This window comes from Anser anser, assembly GCF_964211835.1.
Source record: "Anser anser genome assembly, chromosome: Z".
NCBI lineage: Eukaryota > Metazoa > Chordata > Aves > Anseriformes > Anatidae > Anser > Anser anser.
Genome location: NC_139723.1, coordinates 77,455,826 through 77,476,893, shown reverse-complemented (window position 1 = coordinate 77,476,893; position 21,068 = coordinate 77,455,826). Strand labels below are relative to the sequence as shown.

Genomic DNA, 21,068 nt, shown 5'->3' with positions numbered 1-21,068 from the left:
TAATTTCTTAGCATTACATCAAGAAATAAAATGTTATGCTCCCAACTGTAATAGCAGTGGTAGATAAAGGCTTTTTTCTTTGTCCCAGGAAAAAATAAATTTGTGATTTCATGTTTATGAAGTGGTTTATAAAGTGCACTTAATTTCCCTTAAGAAATCAATTTGCTACTTTTTTCTATAGTGCTGGCTATTAAGTAGGGTTTCCTTCTAATTCAGATTGAAAATACCACCCGATACTCTGTCAAATAGTATCTGTGTGGGGGAGAGGGTAGTATTTAATGAGACTGTTGGCTTCTGTTCCTAGCCTAAACCTCTTCTCTGCATTCTGCCGTTTAAAAACTTCCTCGTGAGGTAGGTAAGGTGAAACAGAGGAATCAGAGCGGAAAAAAAAAAAGGTGTGTAGGGGGGAGAGGAATACAGACTGTGAGCAGTAAAACACGTAGGAAGAAACTTGGCAAATGTGCTAGGAAGCTGTTTTTTGGAAAGAATTTTTCTTTTCAAATGCTGCTTGTCCACTTCATTAGGCTGCCACTGATCACCAGAAATAAATTGTGTTGTGTTAGATGCCTGAATTGTTTGCTCTTCCCAGGGGTTTTACTCTTGGAGACTAAGTAGTACTTTGCTTCTTGACTTAAAATCTGCCAGATCCTTTGTTTTGCTAGAGTAAACAAGGTCTCCCTAGTTTGAGTAGTCCTTTTGCTGATGCAGATTGATCCTGTCCTAGTGAGTGTCAACTGGTGAGACAACTGCTTCGAAAATGGAATGCTTAAAAAATGCACTGCTGGAAATGCATCTGAGTTATATCTTTTCCTTCAAGAGGGGCAGTTTACTTTCTGTGACAGATTTGATATTTATCTATATATCACACAGCTTGTGCAAATATAAACATTGTCCTCTTGACTGCTCGAACCAAAAAGGAACTGCTTCCTTGGGGGATTAAGAAAATAGCGTAATGTTATGCCCTGGTTGTCTTGAATTGTTCACCTTTTTGTGTTCTCAGAGGTGTTGTTGAGAAGTAGGTACCAAATACTCTGTTGTTCCTACAAACGGGTATGTGAGATGTAGTGTGGGAAGCCAAAACTTGGGGATTGCTGTCAGTTATTGCTGCTTGTGGCTTCATCTGCTTCTGATTCACAGATACATCTTCTACAGGACACTAGCACTGCACACCTTTGGAAAGCTTTTAAATACCTCTGCTACCTAGGGGCTTTTGGCCAGTGAATCCAAAATACTCTCATTTTCTTGCTTCTACAGCGAGGGCTCACCCACAGTCACCCTGCAGTGTAATGTTGTAACACGAAACAGAAGTGCTTGCCCAATACTATTTTCAGGTAGTTTGGCTCCTAGATATAGTGACATAGTGCCTTCCTTCTGCGCCCCAAATGAGGAGCGTTACTTCTGCCCCACTCCCCTCATTCTTTTTTAAGCTGTAGTATGCACAAGGTAAAAAAAAAAAAAAAATAAAAAAAAATTATACAGTATATCTGGGTTTAATGTGTGACGTCTTGTGGTCCATGAACATTACTAGTCAGAAAGGTCAGGACATCAGGGCCCTAGCGCTCTGCAGAGTGATTCTCTTGGCTCTGTACTTGAGATCCCAAAGAGTATATACCTTTATTTTTAGTTCATAGGAAGAAACAGATGACTTTTAGGATTTATAATTAATACTTTCATTTCCTATCTGACATATGTTGATCTCACAGGATCAAAACAGCTTCAGTGTGGCTCAGAAGCATTCTCATATGTTCCTGAAGCTGGTTTTGGAAAGGCAGAATCTATGGAGCGATAATTGGCTTTAAAAGCATAACGGGCAGCGGAGTCGGGGATGAGTGCTGGACAGAATCTGGGTTGGTTTTTGCTAAAATGGGCTATATAGATTAATCGCTATTATTTGCTTGACCGTGGTCCCATTTATTTATTCATATATTACTTACTGAAATCTAATGTCGCCTGCATTTTCTACCCACCTTTGCAGTTTTCCTGCGGACTTGTATGCTCTGTGTGCTGTCCCTGACACCAGAATAAGCCTTTCTCATTTTGCTTGTGAGAAACTGCTTGCTGTAGCCCATTATTTTGCTCAGTTTTTTTGAGAGTTATGAACTCATAACAGTGAAATTAAAAGCAGTTGTGCGGTGGAAGCCTAGTTTAAAAACATTTCTGCACTTTTTTGCCTTGAAGTCAAGGGTACAGGGTGAATATTGGAGAGAAGCGCTGCCTAGGGAACCCAGAGAATTAGCTACTGAGTAGTGGCAGATTGTCATCATACAATTTTCGTGCCTTCAGTTACAAGCTAAGCTGTACAATTAATGCTTTGGGAAACTCTCTTCTTAATGCTTAGCCAGGGTTAGCCCACATTTTAAATCCAAAGTTAGCTAACTGAATAATAAATTACAGGAGAACTTAAAAACAGCCAAGACTTGATAAGAATGTTCTCAAAGGATTTGTGGCATCTGCTGATTGCTCCTCATTAGCCTCACATATGCCATAGCTAAGGCCACTCTAGTGTTTGAAAAGCTTGCCTGGATTCAGCTCTCCGGGTTTCTTACTCTTGAGCACTGCAGGAAGGTGGAAAGATACATGAAAATTTGGTGCAGCAAGTCCCCTTAGTATAGTCTGAGCTCACTGCCCTACAGTTACCTCTGCAGAAAGGAGCTCCCACTTGCTGGTTAGAGAGGCAGAACAAGAAACAGCAACCTCAAACAGAAGCCAGATGAACCCAATAACTTGCATAAAGCTTCTCTGTTTTTTACAAGAGCATGGGGCAAGGTTCTCTGGTTGTTGATATCAGCAACCTGATGATTCACAGGTTCTCTGACTTTAAGCTGTGAATTAATTAACTTCTTGAACCTTCTGGAATGAGAGAGATGTGTTTCTCCAGCTACTTAAGAGCCTTCCAATTCAGGTTGCTCATGTTTCATCACTGTGTAGAAACCAAGAAAGAACAAATGACGTCTCTTGGAGAACCTGGAAACCCATCACAGCAAATTCTGAGGCTCATGGGTTCCATTTCATCCATGAGATGAGGATCAGCCTAAAATGAAGTTCATAACAGTGTAAATGCCGCATTTCAAACTAGCAGAGAACATGATGTTCCAGCTTTGAATGTGCTTGGATGAGACTTTGAGGCCCAGTTTCTGTGAAGTACCAAGTCCCAAATTGTCACAGGAAACCAAAAGGCCCTGTCTTCTGTACCATACATTTAGTCTCAAACACAGAATTATGTAAGTGTCAGCCTTTATTTCCACTGGAATTGGAACATTTACTCAAATATCAGAAGCCACCTCACTGTCGGTGTTGTCCCGTGCTTCGCACAGGGAACTTTTCATTAGCTTTCTTCCTCTGAATCATCTCCAATACACCCACGGAACGGAGATCATAAGCCTGCTGAGCTCTAGCACCCAATGAGAATGGTCTGGCCATGACGCATGTCAGTGACCCAGCTGCATAATACTGCTTTATGCTACCTGTCAGCTTTATCATGCAGTCCAAGTAGCATTTCCTGCTATCAGTGGTAGCTGATAGACTAGGAATTCATTGGCTAAGCAGCAAAATAGACACTGTTTCATTTAAGCGCTGTTATCAGTGCTTCACCATATTGGCAAAGAACAGCTTGAAGTCATACAGGGTGTTACAGGGACTCTGTAATTTATGTATGTGAGATAGTGATACACACCTACTTGCCCCTTCGTAGTGGACTTAAATCATGCTCAGTTAATTCTCTGCGGTTTGCTTTCATGTCAAAGCATGTTAATACCTAAGCATTAGCAATCAGGAGCATACTTTGCAGTTCCTTTCTCCTTTTGTGGTAGCAGTTGCTCGGAAGAAAACAACCATTCTAGAATGGCAGAGAACTTGGTGATTACTGAACCAGAATGTTTACCAGCAGGACTTTGCTTCATGAGGGTAAGGCTGGGCACGTTGAAGTTAAACCTGTGCGACTGTCTTGCCAGTTGCACTCAGAGAGCTATGGGTTGATGTGCTGGAGGAGGGACAGCTCCTAGCCACAGATGATGGGGCTCATCCTCTTGGCAAAGCATTGCTCCAGCTGTCCCTTCTTGCAGTCCCAGCCCTGGCAATCAGCCTTTCTTCTGTTCCCAAGAAGATGAGATTGCAATCAACAAGTATAATAGCAAGGAGAAGCTATGGTTGATGAGCTGTCCACATCACCTCGTGGTAGAACAAGTCATTAATTGCATGGTTCATGAACCAGAGCGATCAGCTGTTGCTTCTGACCTCAGACATCCAAACCTTGTTACCCATGCCTCTGGTAGCTTATAAAGAAGCAAACAGAGAGGAATAGGTGTCTCATGCCAGTTTCTTTTTGTTGTTGTTGTTTTGTTCCATTTTGTTCTGTTTTCTCTTCAACTGGAAAAGCAGTTCCTTGAAATGTTTGGATGGATCCTGAACTGGTTCTGTCTCAAACCTACCAGAAATGACCAAAACCAGAAGACTGTTCAACACTTTTAATTACAGATAGCGAACCAGGCAACTTCTGACTCATACTTTCACATAGTACGAGAAGGGAAGGAAAATGTAAGGGCAAGACAAACCACCACCAACAGATGCTGTTTTTGTTTTTTGTTACCTACAAGTTTGGCTAGAAAGACTGCTGATTGGCATTATGTTAGCTTTACTCTGTTTTTGTAGTGAGTTCTAAAGGTAATAGGAATATGAATTCACTTTAATAAAGGAAAAATAGCTGCAGCTAGCAATGCCCAAAGTTATAAGGCTTAACTAATAATTGTTTGCTTATTTTCCCCCTATTCTTTAAATGATCCAGGAGTTTCATTAGCACAGTTTCATGTGCCTAATAGCAAGTCAGTTTTCCACACTAGCTTCCAAAGGAAAGTGAACGGATCAAATTCCAAATCCCTTTAAGTCTCAGCTTTCTCTAACAGATGGTGAGGAATGTAAAGAGGTCTTCAGCGCTGAGTACAGTAGCGGGTGCTCCTGTCATGGTCAAATCCTGTATAGGTGTATGTGTAGACAAAATGTAAAAATCTGAACTGTTTGTTAACCATCTAGCCCATTACATTGGTAAATAGGTACTCTGCCTTAGAGGTAAGGCTGAAATTCTGAATGCCAAATGCAAACATTTCTGGAAGGTTTTTGTTTTACAAGAAGCTTGCCTACAAAGAAACATGTCTTCCAAGTTACTTTTTCAAAGAAAACGATCCCTAAGCATTCAACATGTGGTGTTATGTGTACACAGAGGTGGGTTCCTCACAATTGACTCCTTTGAGGCTGGAATGATGGCTACAATGGGAACGAAGGGCACTGCTGAATGCAAAAACAGATGGCTTTGGGCTGCTAATACTGGAGCAAGCACTTTTCTTACAGCATATACCAACATGTCAGCTGCATCCATTTAGTGCTTGGGGCACTTTTTAATTTTTTCTTGTCAAGTCTTCTCTGAATAGGTGCATTGAAAAAGCTGTGCAGATCAGTGTGAGAATAGAGCTGTTTGTGCTCAATACTCAAAGCTGAGACGATGCTTTCCAAAAGTGATCAGTGCACAACAGTTCTTGCTGTTATATTGTGTACACGTTTTCAGAATAGCTGGGGTCCAGTCTTCTGAGAGCAGTGGCTGGGTCAATCATACTTTTGAATACTGACAGCAGGGTAAAAGGTGAAATAGCATCTTTCAAGACCATGCACAGAGAAGTGCAAAAGTAAATAACATCCAGTCTAAAAAGTCAGTCATATCTCCGTCTAGACTTAGCAATGAAATGACCCATGAGCCCAAGGTAACACACAGTATTTGCTAATTTCTCAGCCTGCTTATGCTGTTGGCCATGGGGAGTTCACATTCACTTTCCTTCTTAACTCTGCAAATATCAGTAAGAGGACTGTGAGGGTATTGGAGCCTGGGGCAACCCCTTGGTGCTGTTTGGGCAAATGTCTTTTGATGATTTCACAGCTTCTGTAACAGCAGGAGACAGTGGTGGAGAGGATCCCAGCTGACAAAGTCCATTGTTGATGGTTCACCTGCTCTTTTTAAGAGTGGCCTCAACAGTGAACAAGAGCAGTGTGAAGGAGACCAGACTGCCCTCTGGGTTCAAGCTAAGTGCTCTTCTTTCATCCACAGTTGGATGCAGAAGCAAGTGACCATCTCAAAGAGCTGCAGGTGAAGTTGAACAATGTTTTGGATGAGCTGAGCGCAGTGTTTGGTAACAGGTGAGTATAATGAGGTCCCTGTTTTTGAAGCATTCCTTTCTTTTGTCTAGTCTCATTCAGTCAGATCAAAAAGAGAAAAGAAACTTGTAACAACTGCATTGCATTTTTCTTTTTGTCCTAAATTCATGGTCTTTCAAATACTGAGACCATATAAAGAAGTGAGGAATGTTTTTAGAAGTCTCTCTTTTCTGTATTGCTCTGCTTAGAAATGTAACAGGGAGATCCCTCAACTGTAAAATGTATTTGAATTACATGGAATTATTTTTTTTCCTGTAAGTAGCGCTTGTCAGTAACAGAATTGCCTGCTCCTTTATTGCTTGGAAAGCAGTTTCCAGCTTAGCGTTTATGAAGTAACGTTTGTGTTTAAATGTTCTACTCTAAATGTATGAAACAGTTGACTGATTTCTGATTGTTAAATGAGTATTGGAATACAAAGGAAATGGGTTTAGAATTTGAGATTGACTTGTTCTGATGTTGCAGTGGATCGCGTTTTCTAGTGTTGTGAGGGAGGAGCTCTTTAAACAATTGCCAGTCACAGATGGCAATTAAATTTTATTTTCAATCATGATAAAATTTACCTGAGTATAAAAATGTGCTTGACTTTATGGTTCACTACAAAATTATTATAAAAGATGTTAATTAAACAAAATCTACAAATACAGGGTTCCAAACTGATCTCCAAAACCAACCACTTCTCATGATAAACCCCATTCATTTCATGTTGTGCTTTATAACAAGATTAATGCAGGCATGTAGTTGAAGCATGGGTGAGGAGAATAAAGCAAATTGTACCAACTTGGCCTCTTACAGTGCACAGATTTGCAGTACTTAAGACCAAAAATCCTGGTGGGATTTGTCATCATTTATCTGGATTTCAGCACACAGAGCTAGTGGGGAGTTCCCATTGCCAGTGGATGGTATAGCAAGAAATGGAGAAATTCCAACTGTAACTGAGCTGAATTGATAAAATTCATAATTAGATGGGGAATAAGTGAGAAATCATAATTAGGGAGTGAGTTTTATCTGAAACCTGTCTCCGTGGTGTCACTGCTACAAGACAATTAGGATACAATCTTGACATTTGCAAGTATGATTTAAAGAGATTATTCAGTATTGGCATACATACCAGGGAGCATTTCAGAGAAATGCGCCAGTGAGAGATCTAACCAGTCAGACAGCTCAGATGCTTTGCTTATTCCTTAACAGTAATAGGGGATGGAAAGCAGAGCTGCAGTTTACTGTATAAGCTGTATATATGATCTTCTGAAGGATGTAAATGTGGGAGGTAAGACAGATATCCACAATATTCCGTACAGAGTCTGTAAACAGTGCTCCTACAACACTGTGCACACCTGACACTGCAGATCTTACTCTGTTTCATCTGTGAGATAATTGCATCAGCTGGGAAAAAACAGCGCGTATCTGGAGAGCCTTACAACCTTTGTGCTGAGAGGCTTGTGTTTGGACACAGAAGCATTTTCTTCTTTAAAGGATTTCAGCAGAGACAGGGAAACTTGAATGGCTTTATGCTTCATGCAAGGCTAGCTGGTGTTTTGTTCTTGGAGGCTGTAGGAGTGAAGGAAGGAATTTCCTGCAGGAGTTGTGGAGCAAGGTGCCCTGTTCGTCAGCATAAGCGAGGCTGTCTTTTAACTTGCTGCTGCCAAGAGCACCTGTCAAGCTGTACGTCTACATTAGCCTCGCTTTTAGGTGAACCTGTTGCCACAGTAACTGATTTACCATTTTTCATAATTGGTGACAATTTTATCTTGCATTAATTTTAACCTTTGAAGATAATATTATCTTTTATCCCCTGGCTGGGTGTTTACAGCGTCTTGAAGCAGGGTCCCAAAACTGATGCAGTATTTGGAAGAACTGTGGGGTGAGATTAGCCTGTAGCAGAATAGGGACTGTCAGCAGTACAGGAGATTGCTGGTACTATTTTCCTTGTGGCTTATGTCTTTGGTTAAGCTGCTGTTGTTGTAGCCACAACTGATTGTTGCAAACTCCTCTCTGCTAGAAATGGGGAAAGTGGAAACGGAGGCTGCATGCAGAGAACCCTCCATTGTCTGTCTGGAATTGCTCTGGTGAGATGCAGGTTAGAAGTGAACCAGAGAGACTATGAGGCTAGAGGTGGCACTGCAGGAAAGGGAAGATGTGATGGGGTGGGAAAGGAAGGTGGGAGCCATAGGAGAGGAGGAGCTGTGTGCTGGGACCCAGTACGTGGATGTCCTAGTGACTCAAGCAAAAGTCTATGCCTGTTACACAGATACAAAGCTGGTTTCCAAACCTGTGTCCCTGCTCTTAAATCTTTACCTGAGCTACTAGCACTGGTTTCTCTTCCTGGTTTCAAACTTATGTGCTGTTAGTGGATAGCTAAATGTCACTTGTAAAGCCTATTTTTAGTAATTGTTCTTTTAAATGTCAAAGCATTTCCATTTATTCGCTGAATTTGATATGTTGACAATTCCGCTGTGCTATTCATCATATTTAACCATTGTATTATTTCATTTTGAACCTCTTCTTAGCAGTAAAAGATGGAAAGGTAACTGTGCGTTAATGGCTTGCATGCCACTTGCATGTCAATGAGCACAGTGTGCTCATTGCATAGCTGAGCCCCACATCCGTATTTGACATTTCAGTATAGCATGGAGTGTACGGCAGTGGACTGGTTTCAGTCAGTTCCTGCTTTCACACCGTTTCTGTGATCTTCAAGACTTGGCTTATGATGGGTCATAACCAGATTGTTGCCGATTGACTCTTAGGTGCTCAGAGTTGTGTGTGTGCTGGGCCATCACTCCATACTATATCCCAATCTTTGTGGTGTAACACCCTATACGGAAAGCAAAACCACATCAGAGTGGCTTCAGCTAAGAATAATGGAATTTCTCAAAATCTGGAAAGGATCATTTCTTTTTGCAAGCTGAACGAACAAATTACTCTCAAGTGTGATGTATCTTTTGTTCAGAGGTGGTAGGCTGTCTGTGAATGATGTGCATAAGGAACCGGACAGCATGCCTCTTGGTAGCAAATACGGTAAGTAAGCAGAAAACTTCAGGGAGGAAGAGTGTGTAATTGAGTGCATAGTTTATGGACTTGCAGTATTCTTACCTTATGTAAGAGAGCTGATAGCTCTGCCACTGATAATCTTGTTTTTGCTTCTCTTACCTGCCCAGCTTTCAGACTCGTATTGATGAATGTGTCAAGCAGATGTCTGATATCCTCTGCCAAGTGAAAGGGACAGGAAATGTTGCCGCTAATGCCAGAAACACAGTTGCACAAGATGCAGATAATGTCCTGAGGCCGTTGATGGATTTCCTGGATGGAAAGTAAGCAAGTACTCAGATACACATTACACATACAGCACGTCAGATTGGGAATGGTGGGAAAGGAAAAATAGCTCTATGTTCTTGGGTAGTTCTTGAGATGTCCAGCCTGTGAATTCTCATGGCTTTTCTTCCAATATCTGCATTTTTCTCAAGGCATGTATCTCTTCATGCAGTGCCAGAACTCACTCCGTTCCCTTTCTCCCTCTGGCAGCTATAGCAATCAGCAAACACACTGCTGATCAGGTCGTGGAAAAGGCTGAGGCATACGGTAAACTCTAAATATTCAATTTGTGGTTTTCTCCTATACATATTGTACTGTAGCCAGTTAGCAAACATACTGCAAAACATACTTGCAAACTTGATACATACAGTGCTCAGTATCACAGTCATATCAAGAGTGTGTGTTCTAGCCATACCTAGTGTTATTCTGACTAGAAAACGAACATCTGAATTAGGTGATGTACATGAGTTTTCTGCAAGTCGAGCATGGCTTAGGTGAACTGCAGATCCATTGCTTTAATTAACTGTTGCCATTAACACATGATTCAGCTGTTCAGGGACTTTCTGTTGCTAATTGCACATAATTCTTTTCAGCTAAGCCTTGGCCTGCTAAGAGAAATAGTTTTTAATCTCTGTAGGAGTTAAAATTCTCATTGATGGACAGCAGTTCTTTATTTTGAAAGGTGTGGCCAAAGATTTTCTTAATAAAAAAATGCTGTGAGAGATGTGAAGGCTTAAAAGCTTAAAAATAAATTTCTTCTGTTGTTTTTTATTGATCATCCCATCTTTTTCTTCAGTCACTATGTAGTAAGTGACTCTTTGCAGCAATCATTACATCTAGGAGCCCTCTCATTTGAGCATTTTCCATGCATGCCTTCACTAATCCTCAGAAGCCACCTTCCTTTGTATCAGTAGGAACCTGGGACACTACAGGCTTTTCATACAACCATGGAGCAAGTCATTTTGATAATAATCCAAGCCTGGGGTATTTTCTTTCCTCCTCTACAGAAGGAAATTCATTTTTGTTGCCTCCTGCATCCTAGCCATATCAGTCTTGCCCCTGTTGAATTTTGCTCATTTACTAACTGTAGGAAATCTAGGAGAAGATGTTACACAGCGTAGAAAAGCTGGCTATCATCTGTGCACTGCTACTGGCTGCCGAGTTCCTGTTTTATAGCTCTCCCAGTGTGGTTAGTAAATGCCATTGGAAACACTTGTTGGGATTTGAAGAAGAATCTTATGTTTCTTGGCCTTTTTGGTAGCCTGCACAATAATAAAGGAGGAACAAATAGGGAGATAAAGTATTTTGCTTTATGTAAAAGGGAATAAACATGTGGCACGTGATGGGTGGTGAATGCCATTGCAACAAGATATAGGTGAGTCCAAGAAATGCTTTGAGGTGGTTCTGTAGGTGGAGCATGTAGGGACTTCTGCAGCTATTGGAGGCTGTGCATTTGCAGGAACTTCTGCATAATAGTCTGGGAAGTATTCATTTAGGTATTCAACAAAGGTTATTATAATGAACCCTTAAAGGTATGAAACCATTATTCTGTATTTGTAATTTTTCCTATATATTGTGTAAGCCCCGTACAGTGGGAAGTATCTTAAATGGAACCAGCTGAGTGGTATCTGTTCTTATCTGAAATATTCCCAACCACCATAACCTAGTGATATCTTCCGTAATCCCCAGGTCGATAGAACTAACTGAGATCAGAAATGTCAATAATCCAAAGGTCTTCAGCACTAGAACTCCAAGGAGGTAGGGAGACTGTACTATATGAAAAAGGAAGATTTCTTTTTACCCTTAAAGCAATCATTATGAGAAACTGCTTTGGGTGGGGCATTGATTCTGCCATACACATCTCCTTTTTCCTTGCAAATTGCATTCTTTGAATTTGCTCAGTTCTTATTCCTCTCTCCCTACAGCCTGACACTGTTTGCGACTGTGTGTGAAAAGACAGTGTTGAAACGGGTGCTGAAAGAGCTCTGGAGGGTGGTAATGAATACCATGGAGAAGCTGATTGTGCTGCCTCCTCTAACAGACCATACGGTAAAGCATTTTCTCCTTCCTGACTCATAGCAGAAAGTGTTGCCATTCCCTGTGTAACTCAGCTCTTTGGCCTAATGAGTCATCTGTCCAGGTAAATTTGTCTGCATGTAGCCTGCTCTAGGATGGAAAAATATATCCAGTAAAGTAAGACAGCAGCTCTATTTATAGTGGGGTTGCAAGACACAAAGCACGCTCTTTTTAGAAAAAAGAAAAAAAGAGAAAAAAAAAAAAAAAGAGAACGAAAATCCATGATCTAAAAGGAGCTGTCATCAGGTATATCAAATCACATTGATTAGGGATTTGCAGTCCCTTAGAGAAAGCTGTATTTAAGGGCTTATTTGGTAGTTAGTGATGGCTTCTTGGCATTAGATCAATGCCTGTAAATACTTTTGCCTAATTATTGTCATGTGTTGGTCAGGTGTTCCTCTGTATAGATGTGGTTAATTTGGGCTTCTTTTTAATGACATCTTCCATGAGGTTTTAACATCAATATGGGTTGGCATGCTTTCTGTGTGTCTGGTGTTGGGGAGTTGGAAGCATGTCCAGATAGTTTGCCTTCAAAGGCAGTCTTTTATATAATTGTTCAGCTGTGTGGATGTGCTGGATGAATGTGTGTCATGAATGTAGTGACATTTTTAACAATGAAAGATTAACCTCTTTCCTACTTTTGAGAAACCACAGAAACTGATTAAATGTCAGTCATGCACGCCCAGCTGCTCTGGGGGATGACACTCAGTTGTAGGCAGCGTGAAGTTTGGACTACAACCTCATTATTTGGAGATGATCCAGAACTTCTTTTCATCTATGTTGGAGTGAACCTGTGGTCCGTGGTTAATTTATGCTGATTTATTTCATCCCAGTTGTGGGTAGGACAATAGTAGTTTTCACTATTCAGCACTTGCCTACGTAATTTGAGTGGACTTCTTGGGTTGCAGCATATAGAGAAGTGATGCTAACCTGCAATTTGCACTAGGTATTTCTTGCTCTGAGAGAGGGAAGGCCTTTGCCTCTGGCCTTGATTATGACAAACTAAACAGAACCACTGAGACAGTGTGCAGTCATGCCTCGTAAGCACCAAATTAGCATGAGGTTTAAATTTGCTAAAGACTGCTTGCTCTGAGCTCAGATTTTCAGTGATCATTTCTATTTCCCCTTTTAATTCAGAAGGGAGGAAAAAAATTGAATTGATTTCCCTTTGTTGAACTGCTGTAAAAAGTAATTTTTGATGGGGTCAGGTGCTAAAATGCATCATGTAAGAGCAGCATTATTATGACCCTTCAGAAACAGAAGCATTTAGATCAAGGGCCTCAGAGAACCAGGGGGGAGCTGCTTGAGCATTATTCTGGCTAGTTTTGAGTTTTAAAGGCAGAGTGTGATTCAGTGTTTGTGTCATGAAGAAGGCAATAACTGTGATCAGGCAATTCTTCCAACCTGTAGGATGTTGCTATAAGCAACTTTTTTTTTTTTTAACAAATAGTTTCTTGTTGCCAGCACTTCAGCTTCAAATTGAGAAGCTCTTTTTATGTAATGATGCGCACCCTCAGTTTTCTGAGATAATATAAAATGTTCATGGCCAGATTTTTAGCTGTATGATCAATTATATCATAGTGAGAAGGCTTTCCTCCCTGTTCTCAGCAAGAGAAAGCCAGTGCTACCTCTGAGTGTTCAATGGACCACAGTGGGACAGTGTCCCTCTTAAAAATTCTCTGCAGTCTTTAAGATGCAGGGGATATTGATGGTAGAAAAGAGTCTCTTTTCTGGAATGTTTAATTTCTCTCCTTTGTGTAAACTTGCTGGAGATGTGGAAGTGTTTCTGATGGTGTTCATGGAATGCGTACTCTGGTAGAATCATAGAATGATAGAATCAGTAGGGTTGGAAAAGACTTCCAAGATCATCTGGCCCAACCATCCCCCTACCCCCAATACCACCCACTAAGCCCTGTCCCTAAGCACCACATCCACCCTTTTCTTGAACAGCCCCAGGGACAGTAACTCTACCACTGCCCAGGGCAACCCGTCCCAGTGCCTGACTGCTCTTTCTGAGCAGAAATGTCTCCACATTTCCAACCTGACCCTCCCCTGGTGCAACTTGAGGCCATTCCCTCTGGTCCTATCGCTAGTTACCTGCGAGAAGAGGCCAACCCCCAGCTCCCCACACCTTCCTTTCAGGCAGTTGCAGAGAGCAATAAGGTCTCCCCTGAGCCTTCTCTTCTTCAGACTAAACAACCCCAGTTCTCTCAGTCGCTCCTCATAGGACTTGTGTTCCAGGCCCTTCACCAGCTTCGTAGCCATCATCGCCTTTGTAGAATGCTCTCTACACACTGCACTAAGTCTAACTTTGCTTGACTCAGTCATTGCACAGTGCTTTAATGTCAGATTTTCTCCAGTACAGTCAATTCCACATGAATTAGTTCAGCCAGCATTACACAAGGAAGAAAAACCTGAGCTTTCCCCTTCCGTTCTCTGCTGCTTCTGGAAGATTTTGTGTAGGGTGGGGCTCAGATGAGACAGCAGTTAGGTACTTCCAGTGAACGATGCATTAGGGTTTGGGCAGTTTTATGGCCTGACACTGATGACATGAGACACAGGTGCCTTAATAACTTTCAGATGACTGGCTGCTACCTGTCTGAGTATTGACTGGCTGTGTGTTGTGAGATTAGTAGCAACATGATCTCCAGTAATTCACAGAGCAGTTCATGCTTCACTTGTTTTAAGTAAAGATCAACATTTAATTGAACACACTCTGCCTTGGATGAGTGGATATGCAAACATAGCTGTCTGAGAATCCATATTTTGGGGTTCAGTGCACAGCACTCGGGGTTATTAATGGGTTAGATATATATTTCTTTCTCCCTCCCTGCTTAACATGGGACTATAACATTTCATCAGTGGCTGCTCAGGTCAGTGAAGAGTTGATTAATTCTCACACAGCTGGTTCTTCCACAGCCTCTCCTTTATTTACTTCACACGGCACACTGCAGCCATTCATGTGAGGCTCCATTTGTGCTAGCTCCTGCTGTGCTTTTTTCTCCTCATCAGACTTTTCTTCACTAAATGAGAACATGGTCCAGAATAAGAACAAATTTGGTTTAAGCTGCAGACAGATTTTACACGTGACTTCCAAACTGGCTGTTCATTAGGCTTTTCTCCGAGCAACGCTAATCCGGAGCAATACTCCAGTGGAGAGTGTATCTGTGAGAGGTTTTCTGAAACCTTTCTTAACTTGTGTTAGTTTAAATCTCTCCCTTTTGCTAGCTGGGGGCAAAAAGAAGTCCAAGACTAACTCTGTGATGAGGAGAGTTTTCTTAGTCTTCACTGAAACAATGGTTTGTGAACTGTACATATGCCCAGATCTCTGTACCTAGAGGAAATTATTGTCCCTTTTTCATTCCCACTTTTAAACCTATTTTCTCAGTGTTTAATATACCATGACACGTTAAAAAGTCTGATTTTTAATGGATAGTAGCAAATGATGATGACGTTTTTTAAAATTAACGTAAATGCTGCTAATAAAGGATCAGATTTCATTGTTGTTGAATGTATGAATTCAAAAGATTTGAGAAAGGAATGAACAATACCACATAAAACTTCCTTGCACTTTTATGTCTCAGAAAATAAGTCTGAGTAATAATACGTTTTCCAAAATAGGACTGGAATTCAAAAGATCTGCAGTAGGCTTTTGTTTCTTAACTTTGTCAACTAAGCCGTAGAACAGTTAAACTGTAAGAGTTTGAGTCTCTTGGAATATCAGTCAGTACATTTCTGGCTTCTAGCAATTATACTTGAGTCAGCCGATGGTCCTTCTCCAAATGCTTTTGCTGGGGAAAAACAAATTCATACCCTTAATACAGAATTTAAAATCTCCATATTGCAGACTACAGATGTTTTCCAGGTTTCCAGAAAGTTTAGGAAGGTGTAGTTAAAGTCATGGAAAGAACCAGGCAAACCAGCACTGTCCAATGTCTGTCCCCTTTTCAGCTGTGTTTGCCACAGACCTTGGTAGAAACAGTTCATAGGAAGGTCTTAGTTTTCCTTCATCTTCAATCCTTGAAATTTTAATTCTGTTCTGGGCAGTTTTTCTCAAAATGACACAATAAGTGAGTGTAGTTGTTTTAATTCCCCAGAGCTGCCCTGGAATAAATGCTGTCTGTAAATCTTTGTAATGTTTTCCATGAATAAATAACTTTTTGAGAATCTTGTTTACAAGGATGCTGCTTGGCAGAGAAAGGAGCTGTCCAGATTTTCATTAGGCGTTACCAACATCGATGACAAACTCCATATAACAGTAAAAGAACTTCTCCTTGCAGACACAGTGACAGAGATTGGCACTGATTGATGAGGATTAGAAAAATGGGCAAGAAGAACTGAAGAGCAGTTATCAGCTTTGTTCCTTGAAGCGTATCACATCACTGGGTATTGCTCAGTGTTACTGACCTGCCCTCCTTTGAAGCCTGCAGCAGGGAGACTACGTGCATAGGCTAGTTAATGTTGTTCAAATGTGTGTATGTATATATAGGGAAAAAAAAAAGTCCAATGAAGGCTGAAGATCCTGGATCAAGAAATGTTAATGTTACTGTGTTTTGAGGATGCTCACTTGATTTTTTCAAAGTCCAGTTTGTAAAAAAAAAAAAAAAAAAAAAAAAAAAGAAAGAAAGAAAAAAAAAAGGTATTTTTTTTCTGCTTGGTCAACAGGCTTGAAAACCATGTTTTAAGACCTGTAAGTTGAACAAGCTGTATGATCAATCGCACAGAACAGCAGGCGCATCTGACAGCATTCACTGTTGGGTACCAAAACATTGGCTGAATCCATGTCCCTTGGATTATTTGGTGTGGCCCACAGTGAAATCTCTCTTCATTGCTCCTAGAATGCAATCATTGTCCTACCTTGCTTGCTGGAAATACAGAAGATTTTATACACTTTCAGTTTTTAGGGAGTTGTACTATTTTATATTGTCCACTAGGTACTGGCAGCAAGTGAAGCTCCCAGTCTAATTTTAAAAGCTCCTGTTTTTGGGTGCATTATCCTTACCTGCATTTTTTTTCATTAAGAGTTGTGAATTTAATCAGTTATCAAGAGCTTTTGCTTATCTATGAAGTCAATAATGTTCATTCTGTATTGATTTCTATTCAGACACAGAAGGTTGAGGAACAATGAGGGCTAGGTAATGGTTATAGATAGAGCAAATCAAGATGTTGTCTGATTTCAGGTCACAGAGTCTTTCAGTTTGAGCAATTTCAGAAGCTAAAGTATCTCATCTAGGAATTCACTTCTGGATTGCTGTTGTAATGGGAAGAGGGTGTCCAGTGTCCCTAGGGCAGCTCAGTCTTCCCAATGTTACTCTAACAAGCTGTAAACTGTCTTTGCTTTTCTTCTGTACAATGATAGATGCAACTTCTAGTGACAGGTATAAAGATGCTTTTCTGCTTGGGGAAGTGCATCAGTGGGGCTGATCTTAACTTTTAATCCAACAAAAAAATATAAAAATACTCTTAACAATGATTTCTGCAGTAGAACCTAGTTCACGGGCTTCTCTCTGCAAATACATTGTTCCTTCTCCACAGAGTGCTGAGTTAAAAGGCAACAAATGAGTAAATATTGAAGAATGCAGCAAAGAAAACAAGCTAAGTGGCATAGGCAGGGGCAAAAGACAATATAATAATTCTGGTCTTGCATCTTACCATGTTACCATTTCAGGGATTTGGGGATGAGCAATGTTGATAGGCAGTTGTGGTTAAGTAGGAGGATGAAAGAGTATTGAGATAAGGAAGGATAGTAGAGGAAAGCGAAGGAAGACTGTAGAAACTGCATTTATTGGAGACCTTTGGGGAAATGTGGTCCTTATGGAGCCAGCAAGCAGTCCCTAAAGATGACGATCTGTATCTTCTCCCAGGTGTTTTCCTGAGCAGAAAGACCCTGCTGGGTGGAAAGTGCCACCCACCAGTGTGTCTGATTGTCCCTGAAATCTTTTTTCAGGCGTTCAGCTGGGACATCCCCCAGGCCTTTTGTAAGTGATACCTGTGGTGACATTTACACCTACTTCTACTGCTAGCCCCTAATGACTGGTTGCAAGTGAGGAGAGCCAAAGATCATCTTTGAGAGAACATCTCTCCTGACATACCTAAAGCTTTCCTGAGACAGATAATGGAAGTGACATTTAAGTAGGGAAGAGCCCATAGCTTTTTGTATAGAGGGCTGAAGCAGAGAGCAAAGTTTCATGATATGATGGATGAACGATTCGTAGCCAGAATTACAGTAGGCTGGGGTTTTATTCCGAGTGGAGTAATAGGCAGTTGTGACTTTTTGAAGAAAAAGTCAAGTGTAGATCAATGAAAGAGAGCAAAGTGGAGGAAAATAAATTCCAGTGCGCCCCATAAAATGTCTCTGGGAGGAGAGGCAACAGAATTAGATTGGTTGCTTTTTTCTTCTCACTTAATTTTGGGCTTAAGTCCCCAGGCAAAAGGAGTATTACACGAGAGAGAAATGCTGTGCTGGGAAAAAGGAAAAATATTTTTGCTGTAACCATTGCAGGGAAATTATTTTTAAAAATATGTTGTAGTAAGAAGAATCCCTTATTCTAGTGTGTAAGTGGCTTGAAGCAAAATTTTCTGTCATTGGGATTTATCGTCCCTTTTTGTTTCTTCATTGGTCATACAGCATCAATAAGCCACAGTGGGGGAAGAAGAGCCATGGCCAAGCTCTTGATGTGTAAAAGAGATGCTGTAATATATACTGGATTTCATTTGCCATTGTCTCACCTGAAAACTGCTCAGATCCAATTGTTTATGACCTGGGTTGTGCTTACCCCTACCCTATTGATTGTTCTTTACTTCCTCAGAGAGATTGTCATCAGTTGTGTGTTCTTTGCGTTGGACAGTCTTACCCAGTATTTATTCATGTGTATTTAGACTTGAAATCTAGAGGAGCACCTGGCGATGAAGCCAGTACGCTGCCTTCACCCCCAGCCTGTGCAAGCTGTTTGAGGGTGCATCCCCTCTGGAGGATAGGTGGCCACTGCAAGCAAGATTAAGAAAGCTAGCAGGATATTGTGCTCTGAAATAGCTCTGGATTTGGCATATACAGAAATGTCATGTTTTACACTAGGTAATAATTTGGCGAGGAGACAAGTTGTTGTGACTGGCCTTGCAGTGGTTATGTAAAGTTCTGTCTGTGAACTGACTTGACTTGCTGAAAGGAAAAATATGCAAAGGTTGTGTATAATGTTTTTTCCCTCCATTCTTCTCTAACTTTTTACAATCATAGGGCACACAGTTGATTTTCAGTGCTGCTAAGGAACTGGGACACTTGTCAAAGTTGAAGGTATTGTTGTGCATGGCTTGTGTTTGTGTCCTTGTGTTTAACCGTAGAAGTGTAGTAGTGCATAGCATGGCTTGTGCTTCCTGTGGTCTGTGGCTGAATGCAATTATAAAGAATAGCTTTTAAATGCATTAAATGTGCTTTTAAATGCATCCTGCTAATGTTAGTATTGTGTTGAAATGAAGTGCTAAATTTTATTGTGGGTTTAATCATCAAAGTAGTTTATTTCTTCCATAGATAAAGTGATCAGTTTGGTATATCTATTAAAAATGAAAAAAGTAGAGATACTGATATCTGGCCAGTTCCTCTGTATCCCCTTTTATAAAAGGGAGTCCCTTATGTGATCCTGGTAACGAGATATCGGTAGCAAAGATGCTTGTGCTAGCTATTGATGAATTATAAGAACTGTTACAAAAATAACTGTTCCTTATGGAACAGAGCCTGTGTCTGTAAATTCCTTCTGCGTGGGCTCTCTTTACAGGCAAGCTGGCATTTAGCATGAAGGCTATGTTGATGTGTTTTGACACTGCATGACGTGACAGTGCATGACACGAGCATTACTAAGTGCACGCCACCTCATCATAAGTCAATCAAGCATTAATTCACTGGTCACGACAGGAATGGTATGAAAATAGTGATGCTTTACAACATTCAAATTGCAAACTGTGGTTTGACTTGTGCTGTGAAGGAGATGTTGTGCAAGAAGAGGTCTAAATCTGAAGCGTCACAGTGCACAAATTGTGCAGCAAGGAAGATGGCGACAGATGTGAACTCTGTCTTGGAGGATGATCAGGGAAAACTTCTCATGTCCAATGGTGTTCTTCTAAGTGATCAGTGCAATTTCAGAAGACGTTCATCTCTTCCCATGATATTTTCTGTCTTGTGCATTTATTGCAGTTGTCCTTACATAGCTATCTATTTCCCTTGCCCAGCAGACATGTTTTACACACACAGTTATGATTCAGGGCAGTACACAATTCATTTAAGGTAGTGCTTATTAGAAGTCCTTGTAGGGATCTGGACATGTCTCGTTAGATGCACGTGCTTTTTTCCAGCTACATTTTGAGGCTGCAACACAACAGTTAACAGTGGCATAACGTAAACCGTTCAAGTGGGGCTCCCAAGGGGAATAGCTGTCATCTGTCACCAGTGCTGGTGATGGCCCTGTGCACTCCCACAGCCAGGTTGTCCTCCCTGGTGACATGGTGACTCTTGAGGATTGCACCACTTCCTCTGTTTCCTGTGCTTACAATGCTTCTTGTCACTTCCATGGTAGAAAAGGGGAGAGAGGAGCTTTGTAACCAGACTGGAAGAGTGGGAGCTGGACCACAGACTCCAACTATGACTCCCTCTTTCTGTGAGTGTCCCCTTCCCTTGGAAAAACAGCAGAGGGTACCTGACATTTGGAGGAGAAGCCATCCCTGCCCTCTTTGTGCACATCTGTATTCAAAGGATGAGCTCTGAATTTTCCCTGTTACCCCTCCCAGGTCATGAGGTCAAGTTTATGCAGACAACTAAGAGTTCCTGTGAATTTCTTGTGTTCTCGGACTTACTCAGTGACATTCACTGTTATCTTTTACTTCCTCCTTATTCTCTCTTTACTGGAATTTCTTAAAATATACAATTCCTGGCCTTTTGCCAGAAATGAGTTGGAAGCTTTGCCTTTTTCCATTTGCAGTGGTCAGATCAAGGCCAACCCCAGCAGCAGCTTGTCTTCAGTTCAGTTACTGTAAAGCTTAACCTTGCTAACTCTGGACTGCATTTTTAGAAGTGCATGTACACATGGAAATCAGGCAAGCCTTGGTGTATTTTCAAACTTTATTTGCATATCCACATATAGGACTAAAGCAGCACAGGTGCACAAGATTTTATATGTGGCAACAAAGCTCTATCCAAGTGTGAAAGTACTCTACTACCTGAATTCTGGGGACCGTTAGTTCAAACAGATGGTGTGAACTGACACTGTCCAAAAATTTCCAGGAGAGTAAGGGTGTTACAAGAGTGTAAATTGTTTGGGTTTGTGTAAGCATCAAGAGTGGGTTTTTTTGGTCCTTTTGTTTTTACAGGCATGTACGAGCTAATGGGGAAAGCATGAATAAGTAGCTCTTCAGAGCCCCTCTCCTGTGCATTTCAATAAAAGCCTGGGAAAATTACAACATGGATTTGAAGCCTTTATTTGTCTTAAATAGAACGGTAGGAA

At 41.0% G+C, this 21,068-nt stretch overlaps 1 protein-coding gene across 6 annotated transcripts in view; it reads left to right on the top strand.

Moving 5' to 3' along the window:
• UNC13B (unc-13 homolog B) overlaps positions 1–21,068 on the top strand; it is a 219,894-nt gene that overhangs the window by 183,665 nt on the left and 15,161 nt on the right. For 5 of the 6 annotated variants that reach the window (XM_083818325.1, XM_083818328.1, XM_083818326.1 and 2 more), the window contains 4 exons: positions 6,089–6,177; positions 9,351–9,503; positions 11,430–11,553; positions 18,815–18,871. In XM_083818325.1, the coding sequence (XP_083674451.1) occupies positions 6,089–6,177; positions 9,351–9,503; positions 11,430–11,553; positions 18,815–18,871 (423 nt within the window). The remainder of the gene's footprint in view (positions 1–6,088; positions 6,178–9,350; positions 9,504–11,429; positions 11,554–18,814; positions 18,872–21,068) is intronic. The other variant, XM_083818327.1, reaches the window with a different exon arrangement.